Here is a 10,044-nt window from a genome sequence, read left to right as displayed (position 1 = left end):
TAAAGAAAGGAAGAGGATGTCTCTCTCCACAAAGCCCATTTCAGAGTGACAGAAGAAGCATCTGCTCTATGATAATATTGGGGGACCTGACCACACCTCTCAGCACTGGACAGATCATCTAGGCAACAAATCAACAGAGCAACCATTATTCTTTCAGAAGGAGAGAAGAAATCTAGGGTAATTAGAGGGGGAAGAGGGGAGAAATCCAGGGTAATTAGAGGTGGGATGGGGAGAGATTGGACAAGGGGCATAAAGAATAATTATAATTTGTAACAATACATATGCTAGTAATATTGATTTGATCAACATATCTCAATGTTGAACACCAAAAATATGTATAATCAATTTTGATTCAATAGAAATTAAAAAAAAAAATTCTACCTATAACTGTGAAAAATATTGACAATGTCCTGCATGGAAAATGACTAAGCAAACTGGTTTATTGACCTAAGAGAGCTCAGAGCAGCACGTCTCACACTACCCTAAGGAACACTGTGTTCCTTGAGATATTAACAGATAATGCAAGAAAAACAGGTACTGTGGCCAAAAAATTCAGGCAGTGCTACTTTAAGATGTGAACTTTCTATTTATCTCCAAACCTCTGGCACTATAATCTAAAATCCATAACATATTATAAGTAAATGTACAGAAAATCCATTCTCATAGTATTAAATGTGTTATTTTATTTTATTTTTTGTGGCTGGCCAGAAACCTAAGTTATTTTAATTTGCAGTATAATATCTGCTACTAAAATAATACATAGTAGTGATTTCTAGTTAAACATGACAACTGAATGTACCAGTTTACTACTACTCTCTCCCCAAATCTCACTAAGACAATAAAAAGATTTCTTTTTTTTTTTGGTGGCTGGCCAACCTTGGTGTTATAACACCACAGTCTAACCACTGAGCAAACTGACCAGCCACAAAAGTTGTTTTTATTTTCCAGTTGGCAGCTGGCCAGCATGGGGAACTGAACCCTTGACCTTGGTGTTACAAGGTGACCTTGGTGCTCTAACCAATTGAGTTAACTGGATAGCCCCAAAAGTATTTCTTAAAAGGCATAAATAAGAAAAAAAGAGAGAAGATAATGTCAATAAAGTTTTGGAAGTTCGAACCTATAGTTCCCAAAGTAGAAGAAACAGGAGGATTAGTTAAAAATCTGTATGAGAAGCAGGGAGAGCCCCAGAACCTTGCCCACTCCTTGTAGCAGGGGGAATGCCTCCCTCCATCCTAGAGGGAGGTTTCTGCTCTGAAAATGCAAAATCGGTGAGGTTCCAGCCTCAGTGACACCAGGCACAGCCATGCATAGAACCTTACAGAAAACCAGGTCATTAAGTGAAAGCTCTCACAGGGAAAGGTCCATGCTCTTCCCTGTCCAGCTCTGAAAAGGCTGCCAGCCAGGCTTATTACGCCTTCAGGAAAAGAGGCTAGAGGAGGGAGGTAACTAATCAAGAGATGGGATACACCAAGTGTGATATTTGGGGGCCCACCAATAACATGACCAGGCAGATCACCTTACTGCAAAACCACACAAGTCTGCAATGTCTCTGTGGTGTTATAACACTCTGGTTCATTCAGTGCCCAGAGTGACTCAGTTAGCAAGTAATTATTGAGTATTGACTATGTTCTGGCTCCAAAGATATAGTGGTAAACAAAACAAATAAAAATCCTTGCCTTCATAAAGCTTACATTCTACTGAGATAAACGAAAGACTCACACAAAGGAATTTCATAATGCTAGAGACAGAGGAAATCCTAAAAGCTTCAAGAGAGAATAAAACAGGGTTAGGAACAAGAATACCATGGGACTTCTTAGCAGCCATACTGGAAACTGGAAGATAGTAGATAAATGCCTTTGAAATACTGAGTGAAAATGATTCCCAACCTAGAATCCTACACCAGGCCAAACTAACATTCAAATGTAAGAACAGAACAATGACATTTGTAGTCTCAAAAATTTCACCTTACCTATACTTTTCTTAGGAAGCTCCTAGAGGGTATGGCCCGTCAATATCAGGGAATAAACCAAGAAAGAGGAAGATCTGAAATCTAGGAAACAGAATATAATACAGAAAGAGGCAGATAGAGATGCAAGAGCTGGCTGCTTATCAAGCCTGGAGAACAATCAGTCCAGACTGGAATAGGAGGATGAAGGCCTTCTAAGAGGGACATCTTCAAGCGGATAAGGAGAGTAACAGGTTACCTGATGGGTCTGAACATGTTGAGACGGGATTCATTTTTATGGAAAGGTTTCAGGATAGATTAGTGATAGGTACAGAGACTATCGACCAAGTAAATATAATTGTTACCAACTTTAGTAGGAAAAAATAAATTATACAGTGAATAATATGTATATAACGAAAGTAATACAAACACTGAAAACTGATCTAACCCCAAAGTGTTATTAACTATATTGGGAGAATGGAGGGAGATAATGTGAATGTTTATGTGTGTGTGTACAGAAGGGGGTGTAAAAAGATTCAATCCTCAATTTTCACATTAGGAAGGAATGGATAATATCTAAAACCGGAAAATAAAACAAATGACAGTATAAGATACTAAGCAATATGGAGGCAAATTGCAGAAGAAATAGCTACAAACATTGAAAGTAGTTTCATCTAGGCAATGGGGAAGTGTAGGACAGGGACTGCTGTTTTCCTTGTCATAAATCCATACTGGACAATTGGCTTTTTAGAAAATTGAGATATAATGCACATACAGTGCAATGTATGTGTTTAAGTATACAAGTAAGTAAGTTTTGACTACCTGATTTTTTAAAACTATGTTCATATGCTACTTTGATTAAAATAAAATAAAAATTAAAAACAAACAAACACATGGCACTCTTCTGAAATGTTTTTTGGTAATGAAACTGTGAGTAAGAAGCCCTCCTGGGATGTGCTTGTGAGTTTCTACAGGAGCCTCCCTGGCCAGAAGAAGGGACTATTATTTCAACTGGCTCAAGCCAGTTCATACTAAGAGCTCCAGGACAGGCATTTTTCCAGGCTTGTGGGCTACATATTTTTAAAATACTCTTTACCTTCTTCCATTTTCGCATTTGAAATTAGCATCTGTCTCAAATGCTTGAGGAGACCAGCCCAAGTAAACGTGCTGTATGCCAGGGAATTCGCAGACATCTGAGGAATGTTACGAACACCCAGCATCTTGAATTCAGGATGGGGAACGAGATTCTCCATTAAGTCTCCTGTAAAGAAAAAAGATCTGAATTAAATTTTTTTTTTTTTTTTTTAAAGGTGACCAGTAAGGGGATTCTGACCCTTGACTTGGTGTTGTCAGCACCACACTCACCCATTGAGCAAACCAGCCATCCCTATATGGGATCTGAACCTGTGGCCTTGGTGTTATCAGCACCACACTCTCCTGAGTGAGCCACGGGCAGGCCCCTGAACTAAATTTTTTTATTCCACATTGTTGCCATTGACCAATACACAACAAAGATTTGATAGTATTCCTGGCCAAATGTATTTTCTCCTCTAAGGCCAAAAATTGCTTAAACTTTAAAATATAAGTACAATTTCAGAGACAATGTCTATTACAGGCCACATCTTTGCTTCATTTTAGCAACCATTTTAACATGGGTGAGAAAACACACTTTGCCAAAAAGGAAACAAGAATTTAGATGCTGAGTAACTGGAAATGTGAATGAAATATTTAGCTAGCCCCCAGGAAAACAAAGCAAGCATGAGAGCTGATACACTTTTCTTATTATTCTGTGTTCACTAAATATTCCTTTAGGAGTTTTCCTAGATCTTTTATTTATTTTATCTGGTTAAATGATAATCAAAACCTGTTCATATGAAACCCAACTTGGAAAGAAGACAGAATTAGTAATTCCTTAAGACAGGAATGTGTCTATCTTTAGAAACTTGTATTTGCAATGAAAAAAAAATTAAGGAGAAAGGCTAATTTGCTTTACAATCACAGCTGTCTTATATGTTTATAGAAAATATCTAGAGGAGAGAGAAAAATATATTACTATAACAAGAAATGTAAATTTTATAATACCATTGAGAGCAAACTCACATCCTACTTCCTAAAGAACAAATTTTTACACAAACATCTACAAAATGCTGAACAAATGGGCTTATGCTAGGGGAGTTTCCTCTAAAGATAAGAATCCTTTTCTGTTAACACACCTGGAGTTGAATTCTATGCACAGCAACACACAGCAAATCATGCCTGAGCACTAACGCATGAATTATTCATTGTTGCAACCTCCTCTGTCCTCTCGCTTTCTCGTTCAACTACTCTCACCTTAATCATTCTTGGATCTTAGTGAGAACCTAATCCACAGGCCTCCTGTCTTCTCAATCCATCAGTCTTCCTCTTTCCGGCAAAATCTCACTTTCAGGTCAGCCCCATTCTCCACATTCTGTGTCAGAGCACAACTATAGGAAAGTCACACCACATGGCAGACTGGGCCCCCTCTGAATCCACAAGTTCCGAACAGAACGCCGATGCCCACATCTACGTCTCGGGCCCACACCACTTTTCTGAACTCTACACCCACATACTCTCCAGTCACCAAATATTTTTACTGAGCGCTTAGTTTCGCCATGCGCTGTTCTCAGCACTGGGAAGATAGTGGTAAACAAACTAGACACAAATCACAGTCCTCATGAAGCTTACGTTGTAGTGGAAGGAGACAAGTAATAAACAAATAAAATAAATACTTTGTCAGAGAAAATGCTACAGATGAAAATAGAGCAACGTAAGGGGGAATAGGAGATTCAGGCCGGGTCTGGGCAGATTGTGAAGAAGATGGTTATGGACGGCTTTGTTGAGAAGATGATGTCTCGTCAAAGACCTGAGTGGGGAGATGAGCCAGTGGATATCTGAGGTCATTTAGTGCAGAGACCCTGGGGCCAACCATGTCTGAGGAACAGCATGGAGGCCAACGTGTAGGAAGAGAATGAGTGAGGAAGACAGTAGAATACAAGACCTGGAAGGTAGGGGAGGCCAGACTGAGCAAAGCTTTGCATGTGACTGCAAGGGCTCTGGCTTTAACTGTGGGTGAGATGGGAAACCTCTGGGAGGTTTTGAGTAGGGGAGTAACAGGATCTGACTTAATCCTTTTAAAACCATAAGGCCAGACATCAGTCTGGGTGCCAGACTGAAGAAAAAGTGTGGGCTGGCAAAGTGGGAATGGGAGGACCAGTTAAGCTGTCCTCCCGCTAACTGCCCAGACATTGTCACTAAGATATAGCAAAGGCACCTCATACCCAGCATGTCCAGGACCCACCTCTTTCTCTGTCCCCTCCTGCGCCCCACAAACCAGGTCCTTTTTTAGTGTCCCCAGCCTGGGCTAATGGCACCACCATCCACACTGTTGTGTAAACCAGGGCCCAGTGAATTATGCTCTACTACTCTCTTTCACTCATTCCTCATGTCCAATCCAGCCCCTAGTCCTGTCCGTTTTATGTCCCACCCCCCAATCTCTCCCAGGCCCATCCTCTTTACTCTATCTCCATTTGTTTATTTCCACGTGGCAAGGACCTGCTGTATGACAGGCTCTGAGGATAGGAGCGGTGAACATGGTAGACAAGACCCTGCCTCATGGAGCTTCTATTCTAGTGGATAAAAACAGAGAATAAAAAGTTAATAAAACAACACGAGAGAGTGATAAGCGCTGGGAAGGAAATGAACAGAATGATATCATAGCCATTCACTCCTTAGTGGTAGACAAGACCCTGCCTCATGGAGCTTCTATTCTAGTGGATAAAAACAGAGAATAAAAAGTTAATAAAACAACATGAGAGAGTGATAAGCGCTGGGAAGGAAATGAACAGAATGATATCATAGCCATTCACTCCTTAAACAGGATAATCACAGAAGGCCATTTTAAGGAGCTAACAGTAAGCTGAGTCCTGATACATGAGAAGGGAAATGGTCGGGAGAAAATTTTCTGGTAGAGGGAGCAGGAAGGTAGAGCCCCTGGTGAGAATAGGCTGAGCTATATAAGAAAAAAAGAGGAGAACCCTGAGGCTGCAGCCCGTGAATATGGGGAGAATGGCCAGAGAGAAGGGAAAATGGGAAGGCAGAAGACAGAGCCCATAAGATTCCTGAGCAATCGCAGGCTTTATTGTAAGAAATCTAGAACTAAATTTTTTAAATTGAGCAACTAAGGCATGAAGGAAGGAACAGGCTTCTGGGGGAAAGCTAAGAGATCTGTTCTAGACACACTATGTTTGGGATGTCCATGAAATGTGTCCATATATGTTTAAGGAAGGCTGCTGGACACAGAAATCTGAAGCCTAGAGAAGTGGTCAGAGTTGGAGATAAACTGGCAGGTTGGAGAATACAGATGGCGTTTAAAGCTACGGAACTGGGCTGGTCACCTGGGAAGAGGGTCCGAGACCAGCACTGAGAGCTTGGGGAAAGGAGGAGGGGCCAAAAATAAAAGGAAACAAAAGGAGTACTAATTGAGATCAAAGGAAAATCAGGACTGGGGCTCTCACAAAACACAGTGGAGACTTTGAACTTGACGGTTCAGCTATCCCAAATTCTACTGAGAGGGTGATAGAAACAAGGACAGCAAAGTGTCCACTGAATTTGGCAACATGGGCTTACTTGTGACCTAATAAAAACAATTTCAAAAACGTAAGGGTGGGGGGAAGAAAGTAGAAATGAATGGGTTAAAGAGTGAATAGGAGGCGAGGAAATGAGGACAGCAAGGGTAGACACCCCTTTGAGGATGCTGGTTCTAAAGATTAACAGAGAAATGGGGCAATCACCAGATCACCAGAGGGTGATGTCAACAGAGGGCTTTTTTTCAATGTGAGAGATGCCAGAGGATATTTGTAATGGGAGTAACCTAGGAAAGAGGCATAAGTTAATGATACAGTATGATGGGAGGTGAGTGCAGGATTTAAGTCCCTGAGCAGGAGAGGGCATGGGACCCAGAACCACTGACAGGAGCAGGACACTCTCCCACTGTGACACAAAGTGAGGTGCAAACGTGGGCCCAGAGCAGTAAAGTTTGTAGACTTGATAGTAGGAGTCAAGGGAGCCCTGTCTAACTAACTACCTTGATTTTCTCAGAGCAGCGTGAGCTCAAGCCGCCGCACTCTCTCCAGTGAATGAGTGGGTCAACCCGTAGACTCACCTCCAACCAGCTCTCTGCAGGCAGTCTGATGAATCTTTTCAAAAGTTAAAGTGATTATGTCACCAACCGGTTTAAAACCCTTAGATGGCTTTCCCCTGTTCTTAGATTAATAAGGAAGACCTTTAAATGGTTTACAAGGACCCGCAAGGTCAGCCCCAGCTCCCACTCTGCTCTCAGATTACAAATATACTCTACACCATTCTCAGAGTCCCAGTGACACTGGATCCCTCACCATTTTTGATGTGCCATGCTCCCTTCTGCCATAGGGCCTTTGTGCATGCTATTCCCTCTGCCTGGAACCCTCTTCTCCCTGCCTTTGCTTAGTTAACTCCAAGTCATCACCCAGCTCTTGGCTCAAGTGTCATTTCCTCAAGACAGCTTTCTCTGCCTCTTCAGCCTAGGTCTGGTTCCTGCATGACAGATTCTCTTAAAACTGTACTTCTTTCCTTCACAGCATTTAACTCAATTTATAATTATGCATTCTTGGTGTAATTATTTGTTTAATGTTTCTTTTTTTTTGTCTTTTTTCGTGTCCGGCAACAGATCGCAACCCTCAGTGTCGCGCCCGTACCGGACCGGGACCGGCAACGGGATCGCAACCCTCAGCACTGTGCCCGCACCTCGCTCAGCCAGTGAGCGGGAACCAGTCTGTATGTGGGATCTGAACCCTCGGCGGGAGCGCAGCCCTGCCTGGAACCCTCTTCTCCCTGCCTTTGCTTAGTTAACTCCAAGTCATCACCCAGCTCTTGGCTCAAGTGTCATTTCCTCAAGACAGCTTTCTCTGCCTCTTCAGCCTAGGTCTGGTTCCTGCATGACAGATTCTCTTAAAACTGTACTTCTTTCCTTCACAGCATTTAACTCAATTTATAATTATGCATTCTTGGTGTAATTATTTGTTTAATGTTTCTTTTTTTTTGTCTTTTTTCGTGTCCGGCAACAGATCGCAACCCTCAGTGTCGCGCCCGTACCGGACCGGGACCGGCAACGGGATCGCAACCCTCAGCACTGTGCCCGCACCTCGCTCAGCCAGTGAGCGGGAACCAGTCTGTATGTGGGATCCGAACCCTCAGCGGGAGCGCAGCTGCGCTCTCAAGCGGCGCACTGTAGCAGTGCGCCACCGGGCCGGCCCCTGTTTAATGTTTCTTTTTCACACTGAACACAATGTCTGTGTTGGATCCCCATTGTATCCCCAACATTTAGCAGAGTCCCCAGCACATAGGAAGAAGTTGATAAATATTGGTTGAGTGAACAGACATGCACCCAATACAGTAAGTCCTGTGAGATGCACAGAAATTAGCAAGACACACATCTCCAAGAAGCTGCAAATGAGTGGGGACTACAAAACATTCACATGGCAAAATCCCTCTCTAAGGAAACACATGGGACTAGCTATAGTGGTAGCATCTGGAAAGGGGTAGGAGGGAGACGTACTTTTGATTGCATATTCTTTTTCTTTCTTTTTTTATTAAAAAAATTTTTTTAATTTTACAGACCTCCACAATGAAGACGATTGCATATTCTTTTATACTTGAATAAATGTGTATATGTATATATATCACCTTTAAAGGTAAGCAAACATACTTAAAGAAATAATAAAGACAAAAAACATTAAATGACATAAATGAGATATAGAATGCCACAGGAGTTCTAAGAAAAGAAGGTTACTTCCAGCTAAAGGCCTCAGCAGGAAAGCTTCATGGAAAAATTATCACTTGAATTGGAACGTGAAGGATAAGTAAGTTTTTAATAGAGGTAAAGAAGTGAGGGAAGAAGTGATTTCTGAGGGGAGGGAATACTGGTCTAAGGGACCAGGGCAGGAAGTACCAGACTGAAGAAGGACATTCAAGATAGGGTGAGAAACAGATGGGGTCCATGCAGAGAAGGCAGTGGGAGATGAAGTTAGTAAGTTAGGGTTCAGGGCATAATGAATGCAAGGAATGCCAGGGTAAGGAATGCTGACAAATCTGTCAGGTAATGCATGAGCCACACAATAAGCAATAGAGGGCAGAAGAATTAGAATTGTGCTCTGGGGAGGCTCATTTGGAGCCAGTGTGCAAGATGGACCAGAGAAGGAAGAGGCAGGCAACAGGAAGGAAAGCAGGATTAATACCACCTTAAGACAGGAATGTCAGGGCCGGCCAGTTACCTCAGTTAGTTAGAGCATGGTGTTGCAACACCAAGGTCAAGGGTTTGGATTTCTGCACCAGCCAGCCACCAAAAAAAAAAAAAGAAAGAAAGAAAGAAAGAAAACATATGCCCAAACAAAAATTTGTACACCAATGTTAATAAACAGTATTATTCATTACTCATTATAGCCAAAAAAAAGTAGAAACAACCAATGTCTATCATCTGGTGAATGGATAAGCAAAATGTTACATATCCATACAATGGAATACTATTTAGCCATAATAAGGAATGAAGTACAGGTACATGTTGCAACCTGGATGAATCTTGAAAACATTATGCTAAGTGAAAGAAGCCAATCATAAAAGGCTGCATATTGTATGATTTCATTTGTACAAAATGTCCAGAATGGGCAAATCCATAGAGACAAAAAAGGACATTAGTGGTTGTCTAGGGCTGGGGGAAAATGGGAAATGGTTGCTAATAGGTACAGGGTTATTTTACTGAGTGATGAATATAAGGTTGTATATAAGTTTATGAATATGCTTAAAAACATTGGATTGTATACTTTTTTTTTTTTTTTTTTTGTCTTTTGTCTTTTTCCGTGTCCGGCAACGGATCGCAACCCTCAGTGTTGCCCCCGTACCGGACCGGGGACCGGCAACGGGATTGCAACCCTGGGTGTTGCTCCCGTGCCTCACTCAGCCAGTGAGCGGGAACCGGTCTGTATGTGGGATCCGAACCCTCGGGCGGGAGCGCCGCCGCGCTTCCCAAGCGGCGCACTATCCAGTGC

At 42.1% G+C, this 10,044-nt stretch overlaps 1 protein-coding gene across 1 annotated transcript in view; it reads right to left on the bottom strand.

The window, feature by feature from the left end:
• Positions 1-2,610: 2,610 nt before the first annotated feature.
• The window catches only part of TUBD1 (tubulin, delta 1), a 13,338-nt gene continuing 5,904 nt past the window's right edge, over positions 2,611-10,044 (bottom strand). Inside the window, exon 6 of the mRNA XM_008578770.1 lies at positions 2,611-3,206. Within this exon, the coding sequence (XP_008576992.1) occupies positions 3,016-3,206 (191 nt within the window). The 3' untranslated portion in view covers positions 2,611-3,015. The remainder of the gene's footprint in view (positions 3,207-10,044) is intronic.

Source organism: Galeopterus variegatus, unplaced genomic scaffold (genome assembly GCF_000696425.1).
Source record: "Galeopterus variegatus unplaced genomic scaffold, G_variegatus-3.0.2 Scaffold1755, whole genome shotgun sequence".
Classification (NCBI taxonomy): Eukaryota; Metazoa; Chordata; class Mammalia; order Dermoptera; family Cynocephalidae; genus Galeopterus; species Galeopterus variegatus.
This window is presented reverse-complemented; position numbering and strand designations above follow the sequence as displayed.